At 43.7% G+C, this 19,725-nt stretch overlaps 1 protein-coding gene and 1 pseudogene across 4 annotated transcripts in view; one reads left to right on the top strand and one right to left on the bottom strand.

The window, feature by feature from the left end:
* The window catches only part of TRPV1 (transient receptor potential cation channel subfamily V member 1), a 34,902-nt gene that overhangs the window by 10,001 nt on the left and 5,176 nt on the right, over positions 1 to 19,725 (bottom strand). For 2 of the 3 annotated variants that reach the window (XM_079133814.1, XM_079133816.1), the window contains 11 exons: positions 19,506 to 19,658; positions 18,843 to 18,983; positions 18,408 to 18,706; positions 17,453 to 17,632; positions 14,402 to 14,560; positions 13,079 to 13,174; positions 11,559 to 11,629; positions 3,881 to 4,046; positions 3,437 to 3,503; positions 1,076 to 1,395; positions 30 to 157 (listed from right to left, as the gene is read on the bottom strand). In XM_079133814.1, coding sequence (XP_078989940.1) covers positions 30 to 157; positions 1,076 to 1,395; positions 3,437 to 3,503; positions 3,881 to 4,046; positions 11,559 to 11,629; positions 13,079 to 13,174; positions 14,402 to 14,560; positions 17,453 to 17,632; positions 18,408 to 18,706; positions 18,843 to 18,983; positions 19,506 to 19,658 — 1,780 coding nt within the window. Of the gene's footprint in view, positions 1 to 29; positions 158 to 1,065; positions 1,396 to 3,436; positions 3,504 to 3,880; positions 4,047 to 11,558; positions 11,630 to 13,078; positions 13,175 to 14,401; positions 14,561 to 17,452; positions 17,633 to 18,407; positions 18,707 to 18,842; positions 18,984 to 19,505; positions 19,659 to 19,725 lie in introns of all 3 variants that reach the window. The other variant, XM_079133815.1, reaches the window with a different exon arrangement.
* LOC306657635 (high mobility group protein B1-like) lies at positions 6,824 to 7,924 on the top strand (annotated as a pseudogene). The gene has a single exon. The product of its transcript is annotated as a high mobility group protein B1-like (transcript).

Below are 19,725 nucleotides of genomic sequence, written 5' to 3'. Positions count from 1 at the left end.
CATGGCTTTCACTTCTGCCTGGGCATTACCTGAAGCACCACCTGTAGTCATCCTTGCCGTCAGGTGTGTACCCCACCTGCAGCAGCTTGCCTGAGCGAAAGGCCTTCCTCATGCACTTTAGGAAGCTCTTCTCTGTGTCCAGGATGGTGATGGCTCTCTGCAGCAAGATACAAAGGGCAGAGAGGCAGAGGGCTCCTCAGGGGCCAACCTATGCTAGATGCCAGGATCAGCCCCTCCAGGGTCTCTCCCTGTCCCTGATGCCTCCAACCTGGACTTCCAGGACCTTGTACACTAGGTTTGTCTCCGTAGCAAGCAGGTGCACACTCCAGGAAGGGAGCTCAGCCCTCCAGTCCAGATCATCCCTGCCTGCTTGGATATGGAGAGTCCCAGATCCTTCCCTGAGGAACTCACACAAGGACAACCTAGGGTGGTAATTAAGAGCAGGACCTTGGAAGTAATACCACCTAGTCTGCAGCCTGGCTCTGCTACTTACCAGCTGTGTGGTCTGGAACACAGGTACCTGACATCTCTCTGCCTCAACACCTTCATGCAAAAATGGGATAATAACAGAATCCACTCTATGGAGTGGGAGGATTAAATGAGATTGGGGGAGCAAGATACTTAGAATTGTGTAAATTCTACTTAATAAGAGTGATAATTTTATTAGTAGTAGTTAGGGAAGCAGGTATGGACCAAGGGCTCAGAAAGGAGCTCTCAGGGGCCTTCCCCGTGTGAGCTGCACCCGGAGTCTGATCTCTAGTGTCCACCCTAGATCGAGTTCCTATGTGGTGGACACCCCACAGGTCTGAGCACTTCATCTCCTTCCCTCTAGGGCTGTCCAGTCCATGGTCAAACACAATGTCTATGAACACCAGCTAAGCTAACCTGATGCTGTGCTGCCCATGCTCAACAGAGAAACCTGTGGGAAGGACATCAGCTGAGGAGGTGCCACTGCTCATTCCTGGCCTGACTGGGCTTTCCACCACCGCCCCCAAATCCCACAGGGGCTCGTGTGCTCAACTGTGTGATTCAGCAGACAGCAGCAGACACCTCCTGGCAACATACCCCAACACACCTGCAGTTTCCAGATGTTCTTGCTCTCCTGCGCAATCTTGTTCACAGTCTCTCCCATGAGGGCGATAAGCATGTTGAGCAGGAGGATGTAGGTGAGGATCACATAGGCCAATAACAGGATGATGAAGACAGCCTTGAAGTCGTAGTTCTCTGTGAACTCCAGATCACCCATGCCAATAGTGAACTTGAACAGCTCCAGACACGTGGAGTACAGGCTGTTGTAGTTGTCAGGTGGCTTGCAGCCAGCACCCCGCCACCTGTGTGATGTGTACTCAGCTGGCTCAGAGTCATTCTTCCCGTCCTCAATCAGTGTCACTACCGCTGCAGGTATGGAGGTGGGGGGAGGAACTGGATAGAAGCCAAGACCCCAGGTACCCTGACATACACCTCCTTACCCCAGGATGGGTCTGTAGCAGGAATGCTGCTTGGTCATGCAAGACCTTTGTGTGGTTTCTTTTTTTAAAGCACCCCTTCCACCAAACTATCAGAAAATTGTCCTAATATACTGCTTTGTTATAATGAGAACTTTACCATCATGTGCTAGACAAAAATGTTACATGTACAAATCTGTGTTTATAATGTGAATACAGCCTCCTTTGTGTAGTGTACAATCTGCTTAACCTTACATGTTTGATCTGGCTTCACACCCACTTTTCCTGTAACATCCTGTTTCCCTGTGTCCCTCTGATGTCCATTCTAGAACCATGGGTTTAGATCAGCTCAGAGAACAGCCTCTTCTCACATTCTGCACTCTACTTTGGAAGTGTAATCCAGAGTTTGAGAGCCTGGAGCAGTTGTGCAACATGATTACTGCATATCAGTATCCACTAACCCCCTGGCCTAACCCCCATGGTCACTGATATGCAGGGACTTCAGATCCACATGCAAGAGCCCACATCTATCAGGTTCCTCCATCCATAGCTACCCATCCCTTCCAAATAGAAACTCCAAAACACACTTCAGGTGGGAACAGGGGAGGGTGCACCACAGAACTCAGATGAGGATTGAATCAGAGCCACATGCTCAGAGATTTATGTGGACATGTCAGAAGTGCATGGGAGCCAGCTTGAAGGTGCTCCCAATGATCCAATCTCAGACAATTTGAGCATGAAAAGAAATGGAGTTAGTAAGGATTACAACACATTTAACAAAGTGAGAATCTGTGAAGAAAAGATTCATGAGAACTTACTGATGTAAAAAGATAAATATATGGGGGTTGGGGTGACAGTAATTTTTTAGTGGAAAAATCTGCATCCACCAAAACCAAGCAATCAAAGTTAACATCACCAGAAATGGGATGAACAGACTGTGTGAGTCCTGATACAATATGCATTGCTGCTTGGCACAGTGGCACACACCTGTAATCCCAGCAGCTCAGAAGCTGAGGCGGAGGATTACAAGTTCAAAGAAAGCCTCAGCAATTTAGCAAGACCCTAAGCAGCACAGTGAGACCCTGTCTCTAAATAAAGAATAAAAAAGGGCTGGGGGATTTGCCTCAGTGGTTGAGTGCCCCTGGGTTTAATAACCAGTACAAAAAAAAAAAAAAGATACACATTGCTTCCTTGATGTTCTGGACAAAAATGCATACCTGCATCTAATCATAGGGAAACATCAGACACCCAAACTGAAATACAGGCCTTTACTCATTAAAGATGCTAAATTCAGAAAGGACAAAGATCAAGAACCTGCTCCAGATTAAAGAAGACCAAGAAGGCATAACAATGGAACATATCACATTATCTGCAATCTTCGTTTTCCATAAAAGACATTATTAGGACACTGCTAAAATTGTGAAACAAATTAGCTACAGATTAGCTAATAGTATGCATCAGTATAACTTTCCTGGTTTTGAAAATTGCACTGTATTTATATAAGAGATTATTCTTGCTTTTAGGAAATATACACTGAAGGATTTAGTGGGAAAGGATGATAATGTCTGAAACTTAACCTCAAACAGGTTTTTAAGTGTGAGGTGTGTGTATGTGTGTGTGTGTTGGGGAGAAGAGTGACTTTTAAATGTGATAAAATTTGGGGAATCTGGGTAAGGAATACAGAGAAGTTATGGTGCTATTCTTGAAACTTGCCATTAAGTCTGAAATAACGACAAAATGAAAACTTGGGGAAAAAAACTGAGCCAAGTTACAACCATACTCCAGACAAGCAGTGCCTCCTACCTCAAAAATTACTGAAAACATTATGAATCACATTTCCAAGTTCTTGGGCTCATTGTGTGTTCTTTGTCCATCTGATCTGTGACCTAAAGGCACACACCTGTCCACCCCACCCAGCCCCTGGCAGAGGCCTCAAGAAGTCAAGGTGAGCTGGAGCCCTGCACTCTATCAGCCCCAACCAAGCCCATTACCTGTGGAAAATCCGAACAAGAAAACGAGGTAGACAAACATGAACCGACACAGGTCTCTCAGGATCATCTGTAGGAGAAAGCAGGCATATCAGAGGCAAGTCCAGGTCCTGGGAGAAGTGAAGGGAAGGGCCAGGACTGCATCAGTCTGGAGTGGGACCAAAGAACAGGCCTCATAGCTCAGGTGTCATAAGGGACTCATCCGCCCTTCCCCCAGGCCTATTGTTCTGGTCAGGAGAGGGGAGCCTAGGATGCAGAGGCATCAAATTTCAAGGAAACCCCTGCACCCAAGTCAGACCAGATTGCTTGATTCTTCAAGGATGAGCTGGGAGCTAAACCAGCAACTCCTCAGAAGATACCAGGAGGCTGGATGGACTCTATGAAACAGTATTTCACCCATGTAGTAAACAGGTTCTGAGGAGAAACCACTTGGTTATAAACACGCACCTTCTCAATCATGACAGCATAGATGCCCATCTGCTGGAATCCACGGGTGTAGTAGAGCATGTTGGTCCAACCCATGGCCAGGGAGAACACCATGGAAGCCACGTACTCCTTGCGGTGGCTGAAGTACAGCACCACGGACCCCAGCATGAACAGTGACTGCACAAAGCTGAGGGTAGAGGAATAGGAAGCTCTGTCTACAAGCAACTGGGAGGCCTGGAACCCCAAGAACAGAAGTCTTCAGGCTTGCCTGGGCCTGAAGACTGAGACCACAGGTCATGATAGGAGCTAGGGCTGCTACCCTGGTTCTTTTAGCCCATGCATTCTCAGGGGGAGCAATATGAGCACCCCCATGGGGCAAAATTGGTTGGGAGTTGGGGTATAAAATCTTATCATGTATAAAGCATGGGTATAAAGTGGTCCATATTTTCCTTGACTTGTGATGGGGTTGTACCCTGAAAAAACTGTCATAAGCTGAAAACATTGTGAGTCAAAAATGCATTGAATACATCTAACCTACCAAACATCATAGCTCAGCAACACAGCACACTGGAGAGTCATGATGTTTTCCTCTTGTGATTACGGGTTTGACGGGAAGCTGCATCTCCCTGTCACTGCCCAGCATCATGACAGTATCATATGGCATATGGCTAGCCCAGTAAAAGATGCAAATTCAAAATTTAAAGCACAGCCAGATGCAGTGGTGTACGCCTGTAATCCCAGCAGCTAGGAGGCTGAGACAGGAAAATTGCGAGTTCAGAGCCAGCCTCAGCAATTCAGTGAGGCCCTAAGCAACTCAGCAAGACCCTGTCTCAAAATAAAGTACAAAACAAGGGCTGACGATGTGACTCAGGGGTTAAGCACCCCTGGGTCAATCCCTAGTACAAAAAAAAAAAAAAAAAAATTTAAAGCAGTTTCTACTCAATACATATGATTTACATACCATCATAATGTCAAAAAAACTTTAAGTCAATCACTGCAAATTGGGAACCAATCATACAAAAACAGATACAGAATATAATTATGGTGTTAAAATTTCATGGGGCGGGTGGTTACTTTTGAAAAATATATAAAAAGGCAATAATGGAAAAAGACTGAGAAACACTGCTTTAGCACAACAACCTTCCTGTTCAGTCCCCAGGAACAAGAACCTCATTGGACAATGAATAACCTAGGAGCCTGAAGTCTACGAGGAGGAACAGGTCATGCTATCCTGAAAACCCATGGCAGGGTCTTCCGGCCACACCCTCAGACTCAGTAACAGAGCCAGAGAAAATGTCTCTTAGCTCCTTAGTCCAGCAGACAAGGTAGAAAACATCCAGATGATCCTGAAATTCTGTTCAGTGATCCCTTCTTTCTTATTCATCCCAGGTCTCCTTGTTCCTCATGACCTCCTCCAGAAAGTCCTCCTGACTGTACTTACGCAGTAGACCACAAGGACAGCCTTACCTCCCATGTATATGAGAGAACTCAGCAAAAAGTTTCCATTGTGCTGAGATGGGTCTGCTGAAATTGACATCAATAAAGAGGTTCATTAAGTGGAATCTGTCTTATAGTTCTACTGCAAAGAAAAAACATTCCTCAGCATTTGCAGAACCCTGGGCCAAAATGAGAACTGATGCCAAATGAAAATGGTTAAAGGATTATCTCTGATGACAAATGGGTGTCCCATATGCGACTATGAATAGCTGGAAAGCAGCCAACAAATGAAAAGTGACTTAGCAGACCCAAGAACCCTAAATCCAAAGCCAGACATAAGAAAAACTGAGAAACAACACTTTTAACCTTCCAAAGGAACTGCAAAAGGTTTAGAAATCCCAGGAGTGGGTAAAGAAGGGCCCAAAATAAGACCAGAGGCCTAAGAAAATAAAACAAAGGATCTTTGAACCTCAGTTCATCTAGCACCATTGAGAGAATTGACATATTACCAAAACCAGGAATACTGTCTATTGTATACAATACAGGTTAAAGAAAGCCCTCTTTCCCCACTCAGCTCTTGAGAAGCTGGCAATCAGACTTCTTCCCTCCAGGTAAAAGATTGAAAAACAAAATGTCCTATGTTAAATTAGACAAAACCAAGAAAGAAAACCAAACAGACTGACTTTGGGTATTCTCCAATAAATGGTTGGTCTGGATCAGCCTATAGTGAAGCTCAGAATTGATATTCCCATCTAACACTAAGAACTTTAAACCATGGATGAGGTGGGGACCTCTTGAAAAGTCAAAAGGAGATCAGTAGAGGAAACAGACTAGGGAGTAAGAAGCAATGGGGGAGAGAGGAAGTGCTGGAGAGTGATATTGACCAAATTATATTGTGTGCATGAACTAATATGTAACAACAAATCCCATCATTATGTACAACTATAATGCACCAATAAAAATTGTGGAAAGAGAAAAATTAAAAAAAAAAAAAAAAGAGACTGCAACCAGCTTTTCAGTTCTCCACTCTTAGTCACAAGCAGATGTCAAGAATTTCCAGATATTCTGAGGACAATCTCTAACATAAAGGAGAGGGAAAAAAAAAAAAAAAAAAAAAAAACCCAAGCAAACAAATGAGAAACAACTTTGAGAAAAGAAAAAACTATACAAAAGAAGAAGAAAAACTTCTAAAACAAACCGTTTTAATAGCCTCAGAAAGACAAAGAAGATATCACATCCAGGAAACAAGAATAGAGTGCCGTAAATCAGGAATGAACAGAATTTTTAAAAGACCTTTTTGAAATTAAAAACATGATATCAGAAATAATAAACTCACTAGAAATATTGGAAATTAAAGTTGACTTGAATCTTTCAGGAAGTAGAGGCAAATGTAAAGAGAACACAAAATTAAGAAAATATGATTGAAATACATTGAGCTCCATAGAGACAGTGCCGGGGCAAGTGAGAGCTGGACGGGCACTGGGCAACTCTGGGCCTTGCTGAGGAAAAACAACTAAACATGGCAAAGGAGCTTCTAAGAAGCCGAGAGGCAAAATGTCATCATCAGCATTCTTTGTGCAACCTTGCCGGGAGGAGCACAGAAGAAGCACCCAGATGCTTCAGTTGACTTTTCAGAGTTTTCTAAGAAGTGCTCAGAGAGGTGGAAGACCTTGTCTGCTAAAGAGAAAGGAAAATTTGAAGACATGGCAAAGGCTTAAAAGGCCCATTATGAAAAAGAAATGAAAACCTATATCCCTCCTAAAGGGGAAACAAAAAAGAAGTTCAAGGATCCCTGTGCACCCAAGAGGCCTCTGTCGGCCTTCTTCTTGTTCTGTTCTGAGTATCACCCAAAAATCAAAGGAGAACATTCTGGTCTATCCATTGGTGATGTTGCAAAGAAACTGGGAGAGATGTGAAATCACACTGTTGCAGATGACAAGCAGCCTTAGGAAAAGAAAGCTGCTAAACTGAAGGAAAAATACGAAAAGGATATGGCTGCCTACGGAGCTAAAGGAAAACCTGATGCAGCAAAAAAGGGAGTTGTAAAGGCTGAAAAAAGCAAAAAAAAGAAGGAAGAGGAGGAAGAGAAGGAAGATGAAGAGGATGAGGAGGAAGAGGAAGATGAAGAAGATGAAGATGAAAAAGATGATGATGATGAATACGTTGGTTCTAGCGCAGTTTTTTTTCTTGTCTATAAAGCATTTAACCCCCCTGTACACAACTCACTCCTTTTAAGGAAAAAAATTGAAATGTAAGGCTGTGTAAGATTTGTTTTTAAACTGTACAGTGTCTTTTTTGTATAGTTAACACACTACCAAATGTGTCTTTAGATAGCCCTGTCCTGGTGGTATTTTTCAGTAGCCACTAACCTTGTCTGGTGCAGTATGGGGGTTGTAAATTGGCATGGAAATTTAAAGTAGGTTCTTGTTGGTACACAGCACAAATTAGTTATGTATGGGGACAGTAGTTTATCATCTTCAGTTGTCTCTGATGCAGCTTATACGAAATAATTGTTGTTCTGTTAACTGAATACCACTATGTAACTGCAAAAAAAAAAAAAGTTGCAGCTGTTTTGTTGACATTCTGAATGCTTCTAAGTAAATACAATTTTTTTTATTAGTGAAAAAAAAAAAGAAAAGCTAAGAAAACTAGTTCAGAGATAGTTCAGGAGATTCAAAATATAAACTATAGGAATTCCAGAAGAGAGGCCAAGAAATAATTCAAGATAATACCCCCAACCAAAAAGATATAAATTTCCAGATTGAAAGATTCCAACATATTCTAAGAATACTACATTAAAAATCAACCTATCTAAAAATACATCGTTTTAGAACACTAGGAACAAAAAGAAGATGCAATCAATTTACAAAGAAAAAAAGTAAAAATGTCTTAATAGAGGATCCAGAATGAAAATGGTTTCATCTATAATACTGGAAGCTAGAAAACAATGGAGAAATATCTTTGCAGTTTTAAAGAATTTATACCAATCAAATTACCGATCAACTGTGGTGATAAAATAGAGATACTTTCAGACATTCAAGATTTAAAAGAAATTTTTAAAAATATTTTTGTTAGTTGTTGATGAACCTTTATTTATTGATTTGTATGTGGTGCTGAGAATCAAACTCAGTGCCTCACGCGTGCTAGGCAAGTGCTGTACCACTGAGCCACATACAATCCCAGCCCCAAGATTTAAAATAAATTTTACTCTCTGGTGTTCCCCTTCTCTCTTTAGCTCAAGATGTCCTCTTCCCAAAACAGGGAGTGAACCATGACAGAGGGAGACATAGGGTTTAGAAAATAAGAGATACAACCTAGGAGAGAAATGAAAGGGATCTCTCCAAGGTGACAAAGATAGAATGGGAGTGGTGTGACCTGAGCTTCAGGCTGATGCTGCCATCACTGTGTGTCCTCTACCACTACACCACCTTTTCTTTTCCTTTTTTTGTACTGGGGATTGAACTTTACCACTAATCTATAACCACAGTCCTTTTTATTTTTTACTTTAAGACAGGGTCTCAATAAGTTGCTGAGACTGGCCTTCAACTTGCATCAGCCTCCCTGGAGCCACTGGAATTACAGGTGGGCACCACCACACCCAGCTACACCCATGTTTTTTAACAAGAAAATACTAAACTATGTGCTCAAATAAAACAAGGGGGAAAAGCTAAGAAAGAGGAAGACATGAAAAAGAGATAGGAACAATGAGAATTCCAAGATCTATGGCAAAAAGAAGTCCCAGGTGGAGCTAACGAAGACCTGAAGAAGAGCCAGCTCAGGTAAGAAGAGAAAACAGGGCTCCAAAAGGAAATCCCTCCAGAAAGAGAGGGTAGAGGAGGGAAGAGGAATCTGATAATGTGATTTATGGGACTAATTTTGAGAAAAAAGTCCTTTGAAGGTGTGGGAAGAATTAGCATGGGGCACAAAAAAAACTGAACAAGGGCTGGGGAGATAGCTCAGTTGGGAGAGCGCTTGCCTGTCAAGCATAAGGCCCTGGGCTTAATCCCCAGCACTGTAAAAATAAATAAATAAAAATAAATAAATGATCTTTTTTAAAAAACCTGAACAAGTGGATAATAAGATCACTTTAGAAAAAGAAAAAGAGAAAAGTTGTATTTGAATATTGTGAAGATCAACCATAAAGAATATTTATAGGCATAAAAATATAAACACTGATTACAATAAACAAAACACTTAAAAAATTATTCTACAACTACATTGGAAGAATGGAAGAGGGAAGCAGAAGGGAAGAAACATGGTAAATTCTTTTTAGGGCACATACAGGTGTGATTGGTGGGAACACAAGGTTAAGAGAGTAATTCTATAAAATGGGCCCTTGGTGCTGACCCCCTCGTGCTTTCTTTTCCAAGAAGCAATTTACCTGCAGCCCTGCCTGGCCTCAGTAGACAGGCAATGTCACATTCCTCAGCAAACTACCTGTTAACTGCAGGAGAAATGTTAAGAGGAACCCAAGTTACCCTGAAGGAGAAGACTTTTGTGACCAGATCCTGAAACTCTGGGAGATAAGAATGTACCATTATTTTGTAAGAACGTATGGTTAAGAATTCAATTAGAACTGGTCAGCATGGGCCAAGGTAACTTAGAGTTGCCATGACAGTAAGTACTTAAAAGTCTGATGTCACCCTGCTGTCAGTCAAAAGTCAAGAGGTGGACCTGGCAGGACTCTCTGGAAACTTCTCTGGGATCCCCAATAAAACTGGAGTACAGGAGAGGCACATTGTCCCTCTCCTCTCTGTGAAGACCCTTTCTCTCCCTTGAGTGTCCCCTTTCCTTTTTCCTATGACTCCAATAAACTCATTCTTGTTACTCTGAGAATCAGGTCTGAAATCTTTCTGACTTGGTAGCAAGAATCAGGATTTGCAGAGGGGGTCTTTGAATTGCCTCAGTTTCTTGGAAGGCCCCATCATTGACTAGCTATGTAAAAGCCAGAAGAAAGAGCCAAAAGAATGGAATGTACCTAAAAAAGGAGAATTTCAGGGAACAGAAATTGGGGCAAGAAAATCCTATATTAGATTTTAAGCTTTGTTTGTACTAGTTTTTACCTATATTCCTGAGTAAATTTGATAAAATAAAAATGTACATATATATGTAATATATATTATATGTACACAACATTTTATATATGTATATATGTACATATACAGTGTGTGTAAACCATATATTTATGTATTTTTTTAACCTAACCACAATGGGTCTTTCTAAGAACAGGCTCTTGAGTTTATTGGCATACTGTTATATAAGAGAACATTACTCCCCTTAAGCAAATCAGTATTGTACTAACCCTATAAACCCTGTAGCTTGAATTTGCCCTTTGGGACTAAAGAATAGATATCTCAAGATTGGTAAGGAATGACGGAGTTTATGAATCCTAGGGATAAGCTAACTGGCATAAGTTTAGAAACTAACTCCTTGTTCTTGCCAGCAATGAAGACAGCGGCCCCAAGAATGAGAGCAACTTGGGAATAGGAATAGAGGCTATGAGTTGAGATCCCAGGAGATGGACCTCTCCCTGTCCAAAAGCCCCCCTAAGCATGCTGCTGTGTGGAGGTTACAGCTTATTTTATGAAGGAAAGTGGTTCCCTGGGACATCCACATTGTTTTATAACTGCTTTGGTTTATCCATATTTTCCTAAAGCAGTGATTCTCAATAGGAGGAATTCTGGCCAAGTGGAATACCTTTGGCAATATCTGCAGATACTTTTGGTTGTCAAGGCTGGAGGATGGGGAAGAACTACTGGCTTCTCTAGTGGGTAGAGGCCAGTGATACTGCTAACTATTCTGCAATGCACAGGACAGCCCCTTCCCCACCACAACTGAGAATGACCTGGTCTAAAATGTCAATAGAGTCAAGGCTAAGAAGTCCTGCCTAAAAGATGAGAAGTTCCTTGGAGGCAGGAATAAAGAGTATTTCATCTCAGTCTTTTAGTACTAACCCAGTTAATGGCACAGGGAACAACAAATGGTTGGAAAAGTAACAGGCACATCTAATTCAGACTCTGTCACGTGAACCCATGACAGTCAGTCATTCTCAGCACCTGGTACTTATCGGGCACAGAATGAAAACCCTTGGTACTCATTCATCCCACAAATATTTACCAAGTGCCTTCTATCATTGCTTCAATAAGTTTATCAAGGTCCTATTTTGTGCCATGTCCAGTGCAAGAGAGAGAATGAGTGAGAACAGACTGCCATCACCTCGGGATTGGGACAAAAGAGGTATAAGAGTCAAAGTGTCACTTACAAAAGCATCTCACTGTAGCTGTCCACAAACAAGGTCTTCATAGATGGCCGCCTCTGAAGGAAATATTGAATCTGCAGGTGAGGAGACAGAGCAAGGTCCCAGGAAATGTTAGATGTGGCTAAATGATAAGCTCCCAGAGTGCTTCCTAAATGTCATCGTAATGGGACTCAGGAGTGTGTTAAAACAGAGATTATGAAGAGTGGAACAGCATGGCTAAGGCTAATGGGGTGACATTATGTGATTCAGAGAGTTTTTTTTTTTTTTTAATATAGAGTGGAATTACAACTATACTTAGAAGTAAACTCAAGAAGGAAAAAAATCACTAAAATGGTATCAATCATTGTGATTTGAAGGGGAGACTGGGAAGTTTTTTTCTAATTGCTTTTTTTTCTTACTTTTCTTTAAACAAACATTACAGTTAAACTGTTATATCCTGCCTTCAGTGCACGAAATCACCACATTAACCACTGGGGCTGGGAGGTCCCCACCAGGACATGCACACCACTCTACCCCCTCCCACAGGATAATTCTCTGTTTGCCAAGAGTATGCTTATGCTCACACCAACAGCTGCACTTGCTGCTGTGGCTTTATGCTTTATTATAATGCATACTCTGTGAGAAAGTCCAATGATTTGTAAACACTCCATAAAAGTGAGTCACCAATAAAGTAGAATTTTTAAAAGTAGATATTGCTTAGACCAAAAAGACTAGAAGTCAAAAATTATAATCTCAAATTCTGCATTCAGATCTCTTGGTATGCATCTAAGTTCTTGTTCCTCTCTAAAGATACTGAAATCATAAATAATATTTTCATTATAGTTTTGGCTTTTGCAGGGAAGGTGACATAAAATTCCAAACCATGGACCTACATCCAAAGAAAAGCCTGCTCCTATGTGAGAATGGCCAAGGAATATGCTTGCATGAGTTTGCAGTTAAAATAAAACGGTTCTAATATATGAGTAGGTCCCTCCCCTTCATTGTTCTGAGCTTTAACAGACTGTCTTGATGAATTAGGCTCTCAGTTTTGATCCTACCACTTAAGAGGTTCCACTCTACTCATGTAATTAAATTATATTCAAGCTGGGGGCGGTAGCACATGCCTATAATGCCAGCAACTCAGGAGGCTGAGGTAGGAGGATTGCCAAGTTTGAGGGTATCCTTAGCAACGCAGCAAGGCTATAAACAACTTAGCAAGACCTGTCTCAAAATAAAAGGGAAGAGGCTCAGCCCTTGGGTTAAATCCCCAATACATATATATTACATTCAATGGGAGGCTGGCCAAGGAGAACCCTGACTGTCTATCTCAACCATGACTGCCCTGGGCCAGTGGGGACACACCAGGCAACTCCCCACCCCCAATCATGAATGCCTGAAGGAACTTCAGCTTCATGCGCACACCCTCAGCAACAGGTAAGATCATCAGGAGTTCAATAAACAAAAAGGTGAGTGAGTGATAGCAATTCCCTTGACTTTTCATCTCAGTGATAATAAAAAGTCACAGTGTTGGAAGGAAGGCTTACCCCTCGGAAGAAAAAGTAGACTCCCCCAGATACAGACAGAATCTCTCCAATGACTCGGAAATAGTCTCCAACAGTGTTTTTCAGCTTGTAGGGAGGCTGTGAGGTGCAGAGAAGTTGGTGACTCCATTCACTCATTCGCTTAACAAACATTTACCAGGTACAAAGCCCTATAATTAAGACCCAGCCCCTGCCTGGGAGGCATAGCCTCCAAAAGGAGAGAGACAGAAAGATGTTGCATTATTATGGGGACACCTACAAAGAGGCCCCTCTGTGGCACCTGATTTCTCCAAAGTGGCAGCCTCCAGGTGATAAGTGAGCAGATGTTCAGTGCTCTGCTGTTTCCCAGGCAATGTCCCTGCTCTGGGCTCTGCTTGGCTGGGAGCTGGGTGATGAAGCATTAGGAGATATCTCACAGACTCAATGCCACATGAATGCCACACTCAATGCCTGCTGCCCTCACTGCCTGGGGTGCACACCTGGTCATCCAGGACTGTCAGAGTTTTCCACGGGTGAGGGAGAAAGAGACCATCCCACACGCACCTACAGGTGCAGTTTCTGCCATTTCCTGGAGTGGTTACCAGGAATGTTTAATAAGCATTAGCACATTTCTCCTTTCTCTTAAAATGAAGTCAATAAATGGCCTTAATAGATGGATAGAAATGAGGTTTCACCTACGAAATTAGGTTTTTAAACAAAATTTAAAAGCAAGATGCCCCAGAAATAAAAACAGCAAATTAAGTGTTCTGGGTATTGAATGAGACTGACTCAATTCAGAAATTCAGTGAAGTTCATAGATCTTGGTAGAAGTAAAAAAACAAAATCCCTTTTTAAGCTAATTTGATGGATGGCCCAGGGCCTGGCACTGAAGAAGTGCCTAATTACACTTCTTTCCTGTTCTAGGAAATGAATAATGAGCCAGAGAATGAATAAAACAGGGCAAGCAAGCAGGATAACAATGCATCAGGGCTCATGCCATTCCATGACCCTGCAGACACCCAGTCCAGGGTGAGCTGCTTCCTGACCTGCATTCTTTCTGTGTATCCCTCTCCCAGGCAATCAGGGATCTCAGTGGTCACATGCTCAGTCTCCCAGGACCACAAGGCTTACAGAGAGGGGCCTGGATACAAAAGGGGTAGGTGCACAGGATGATCTGGGAGAGGGAAGACTCAGCCCAAGGAAATAATGGCCTATGGATGATCACTCCGTCACTCCAGTGAGCCAGGAAGGGGTCCAGGGCAGGGTCTGGCCAGAACATGGGGTTCTTATGGTAATATCCACACCCCCACCCTATTACTACCACCAAGGCCCACATTCTGGCCGCACCAAACCATCCACAGGCCTGTAGTAGGCAGCTGTGGTGAAGACAATCATATATAAGCAGTAGACAAAGAAGTTGAAGTAGAAAATGCGCTTGACAAATCTGTCCCACTTGTCCTGCAGAAGTCGGTTCAGAGGCTCCACCAGAAGCATGTCGTGGCGATTCTAAGGGAGCATAAAGAAGCAAAGGTCACTCCCCAACCAGGAACTGCCTTACACGTCCATACCAGCCCATGGCACACTCACACCCATATCACCCACTCCTCAGAACAACCAGCAACTGAGTGTCACCAGAGTGAACCAATGGGCAGCCAGTAGGTTGGCTGATTTACCCACCCTCGTGGCCTCAGTGTCCCCATAGGTATAATGAATGGGGTGAAAATGGACATGGCCTAATTGCTCACTTAAGGAGCCACAGCATCGCCCAACATTTTGAACCCATTATCCCTAATAACTCACTCCCAAGACCCTTCAGCCTTATTGTTCTCATAATAATGGGAAGAAGCTGGTTCAAACAGAACCTGGCATAAGGCTACTTGGAGAGAGTCTGAAGCAGGGCAGAAAGGAGCCTCTGGATTCCTCATTTCTCATAATTCCAGTCCTGAGTCAGGCAGGGGTGGCAATTATGAATGAGATGTGAAAGGACCTAGCAGACACTTCTTATAATAGAATCTCCATGCCCTTATACTATCATTACAAGTATGCTTTGAGGAAAGTCTCATATCCAGAGACTGTTAAGGTTGAGGTGTCCTTAGGATAAATGAGCCAAAATTGGTAATCCTGGCCTCTCCCAGGACATGAGTTCAAGTCCCAGCCCAAAATTGAGCTCTCTCAGTGCAGTCCCTGGTCAGTGTCTTCTTGAATACCTTTGGAAACAGGAAGCTTCCTACTCCCTCAAGAAGCCCATGGAGAAAAACTAACTGTAGACATCTATTTTTGGAGTAATGTTGACCTTCTGTACTTTCCACCAAAGGTCCCAGCTCTGGCTGGAGGGCCTCAGGACAAGCTCATATTCCTGGCCCTTAAGAGCCTTTGGAGACATGAAGATGTCAGTGGTAGCCCCAAAGCCTTCTTTTCTCCAGGTCAAACTCCTCAGTCTTTTTATGAGGACATTTCCTCTCTGGACCATCTCTCTGGGAACTCTCACATCTGAGACTCTGAGACAGAAGCCAGATCCAGTATGGTGGCCCAAGTAGGGGCCAAAAGGGCAGAGTAGAGAAACCTCACTTTCTCGGAACTCTGCTCCTATAAATGTACCCTGTGAGACACCATGGCAGCCCCTCATTGCTAAACTCCAACCCCAAGTCTACTTTAGGAGCTTGGAGTATCACCTTAAAAAGAGGAGACAAATGAGGTGGCTTTTCATTGCAGGGGTCAAGATAGCACTGAGACCTTCAGTTGGAACTGGAATAATTAAGTAAAATGCCATCCCCTCACCTACACAAAGACATTCCAGATAAAGTGCCAAACATAAAATACCTATAAATTAGTAAATAGAAAATATGTGTATAATATTTAAGTGGAAAAGACCCTCCTTAAGTAAGTCACAAGTCATAGAAGCTAGAGAAGACAAAGGCTGACCAGTCTGACTCTATCAAAATGAGAACCTTTTATAAGAAAAGGATACCATAAATGAAGTTAAAAGCCAAGAGACAGACTGGTAGAAAATAAAATACTTGCAACACATGCAACAGAGAAGGGATCAATTTATTCTGTAATGAGAGCATATATAAACCAAAACAGAGGAGACAAACGGTCCCATAGAAATTGCAAAGGATCATGAATAGGAAATTCACCAAAGAAACATGAAAGGTCAATAAACACATAAAAAAATGTTCTACCTCATGGCAATCAAGAAAATAAGAATTAAGACAGCAATGAGATAGCATTTTTGGCTCCATGATTTTAAAACTAGCTTTTGAAAAAAGATTGCCTGGCATGATAATGCACATCTGTAATCCCAGTGACTTAGGAGGCTGAGGCAGGAGGATCAAAAGTTCTAGGCCAGCCTCAGCAACTTAGTGAGAACCCATCTCAAAATAAAAAATAAAAAGGGACGGGAATGTGGCTCAGTAGTAGAGGAGCCTTGGATTCAATCTCCAGTACAAAAAGAAGGAGAAGGAAGAGGAGGAGGAGGAAGAAGAGGGGGAAGAGAAGGAGAGGAAGAGGAAGAAGATTGATAATATGCAGGTCAGCATACAGTTGTGTACCTACAGATGGTAGACACGTACGTTGATTCTGTAGCTATGAAAATATTAAGTGAACAACATACTTTTCAATTTGACAATTCCAATTCCAGATATCTTTCACTGAAAAAAATCTCAAGCCTATGCCATGTGGCCTGCAGTATTGTCATAGCAAAAACTGCAAATAACTCAAATGTCCTTGTATGGACATTTACTATTCATCCCAACTGTGGAATACTAGGCAAAAGTACAGACCCATACATGCTAGATATAGAACTACCCACAAGACACACCACCAAGTAAGAAAATTGGTTATTCTACGTTACCTCACTTAGGGGGGACTTTTCTGCATTAAGATTATACACATATCCTTCTATACTCTCTTTTTACTCCTTAATAGGTACTTCATGTTTGACACTTTGCCTAGAATTTCTTTGTGTAGGTGTGAGAATGGTATTTTACTTAATTATCAGTGACACTTTATTGAATAATCCATCCTGCCCATTGCTTTTAAAAGCCACCTCACCTGTTCCCTCTAAGGTGATACTCTTAAGTTTCTAATGCAGACATGAGGGCTGGAGTCTGTGTTGTCAGCACTGATTCCCACTTATGTAATCAAAATGAAGTTGCACATTTAGAAAAGGAGTTGTTTCTACCTATGTTCTTTTGAAACATTCCTATTTTTCTGGTATAATAATCATCAGGCAAGCATTCAGTGGAAAGGAAGTAGGAGATGAGGCTGCAGAACATAGTCCCTGGGCAATAGGTGTTCACCAGTGAGAAGCCAGGCAGAACAAGACCAGGGCCTGGGGTGAGGTTGGGTGCAATAGAACTGGAACCCCCTGGCTGGGCATCAGCCCTGGCCACTTACAGGGGTCTCACTGCTGCTGTAGGCAATGACTTCCAGCACTGAGTTCTTCTCACAGGTATCAATGCAGGACAGGTCGTAGAGTGAAGAGTGCACGGGCCCATAGGCCCACTCAGTGAACTTCCTGGACAGGTGCCTGCACTCAGGCTCCTGGATCTCCCTCTGGAGAATATAGGCCAAGACCTGCACTGGGCACAAGAACAGGTTAGAGAGCAGCTGGGGGCTCAGCCCCAAGCAGGTTGCAGTCCCATGCAGACCACGAACTCTGCTGGGAAAATAGCTCTGCTTCCCCACCCAGGGAAGCCGCCACCTGCTCCTGAGCACCACCAAAATGGACCTGGCACTGCCTCAGACTCTAGCTGCAGCCTTAACAGACCCACCACATCTGGTCCCCTAGCTCTACCATCCTTCAGTGAAGGACAGCAGCAGTGGTTCATTCTAAAAAATCTTAAGCCAGAAGGAAGTAAACAAAATCTAAGAAATAAAACCAAGGTCATAAAGCCAGACTTCTAAGAGATTCAAATAAGCATGGACAATCTTGCAGAATGCCCTGGTACTTACCTCCAATTCCCAGCAGCCCCAACCCCTCTATCAGTCTTCCATGGCCTGGTATCATCTGTAGGCCCCCAGTCGGGTTTGGGTGTGGCTTACCCGAAACCATCCCTTCAGGGCCCTCCCTGTTAACCCAAAACAATGCTTGCCATCAATAGCAACTTTTTCTTTCTCTCCCTAAGTTCCACTTACCCATCCCAGGCCCCAACCCCACCCTCCACCCCAGGGTCTTGTTGATGATACTTAAGAGCTGGAAATCAGAAACAGCCATGTCTACTTTGCCAGGTTTTGCTCAGCAACTCAGTCTCTCTGACTTACTCCAATAGCCCTACGGGCACACACCATCCTCTCCCATACCACCCTCACCATGCGTCACCTCCAACTTGAGCTAAAGTCCCCTCCCTACCCCAATCTTCCCACTGCTGGCAGCCAGAGCCAGTGGTGTGAACCCCTTCTTGTTGGTGAGCTCCTCCAACTTCAGTGTAGGGTGGAGCTTGGCCCCCAGGATCAGGATCTCGTTGTACATGCTCGTCACAAATTTGGTGTTGTCAGCTGTGTTGTCTGCCACCTCCACCAGGGCGTGCAGCACTGTGTTGCCCACTGAGTCCCTGGCACTGATGTTGGCTGGCTGCCAGGAGTTCTGCAGCAGGAACTTCACAATGGCCAGCTGGTTGGTGCATGCAGCCAGGGAGAGAGGCAGCTCACCTGCAGCCAACATGGGGCCCATGGTAAGACTGGCAGTCCCTGAACCACAGGGCCTCCAACTCCCTCTGCCTCTGCCTCTAACACCCCATTAGTAAAAGTCAAGAAGAAGTCAAGTGTCTGCATATGGCATCCCTACCAAAGTAAAAGCCAGGTCGTCCCTTGGTTTTCTTAAAGAAGTCCCCATTGGCAGCCGCCTGGACATCTGCTCCATTCTCCACCAGAAGGGTCACCAGTGACATGTTCCGCCTCTCAATGGCAATGTGCAGTGCTGTCTGGCCTACCAAAGATGCTCACAGTTGGCTTTGTGATCATAGTCCTGTGAGGGCTGAGACAGGTGCACCCAGGGAAGGGCCCTGGCAGGCAGCAGCTGCTGCTGGAGGAACAGGGCAGAAGTACCTTGAAGACCCCTCCCCACCCCAGAAGGTCAAGCCAACATCCTCAAAGGAGGCCCAGGAAGATCTTGAGATAGTAATAGAAACTCTTGAAAACAGAAAATACTAGATTGCAAGGTAGATTTGTCAAAATTGCCCAGGGGCAAGGAATGGTAGTAGAGAGGCCAGAGGTCATGACTTCCAGGGCCAGGGACCACCAAGTCAGCAGAAGGGAGACAGGGACCCCAGGGCCAAGGGAGGAAACCACAGATGATGAAGGCAGCCATCAGAACCAAGGAGAAACCAAACATGGCTGATACAGAGAGCAAGGAGCTCAGAGGAATACAAGGCCCTCTGTACCTTCTGTACCCTCTGGTTCCAGGTGTGCTTGTGGACTGATCCATGCCCAATTTTGCCACCCTGCTCACCCTTGTAGTAGCTGTCTGTGTAACTGGCATTGACAAACTCCTTCAGGCTGTCTGTCTGCCGGGCAATGTCCAGGAGCAGAGAGATGGTGTCATTCTGCCCATTGTGCAAGTTGAGCATGGCTTTCAGCAAACAAGTCTTCCCTGTCTCAGGGTCTGGAAGACAGACTGAGTGTCAGAGCAGACCTGGGCCAGGGGCCCCTCCCAGGAAGCCAGCCCCGGA

Source organism: Sciurus vulgaris (assembly GCF_902686455.1).
Source record: "Sciurus vulgaris genome assembly, chromosome: 3".
NCBI classification, from domain to species: domain Eukaryota; kingdom Metazoa; phylum Chordata; class Mammalia; order Rodentia; family Sciuridae; genus Sciurus; species Sciurus vulgaris.
This window is presented reverse-complemented; position numbering and strand designations above follow the sequence as displayed.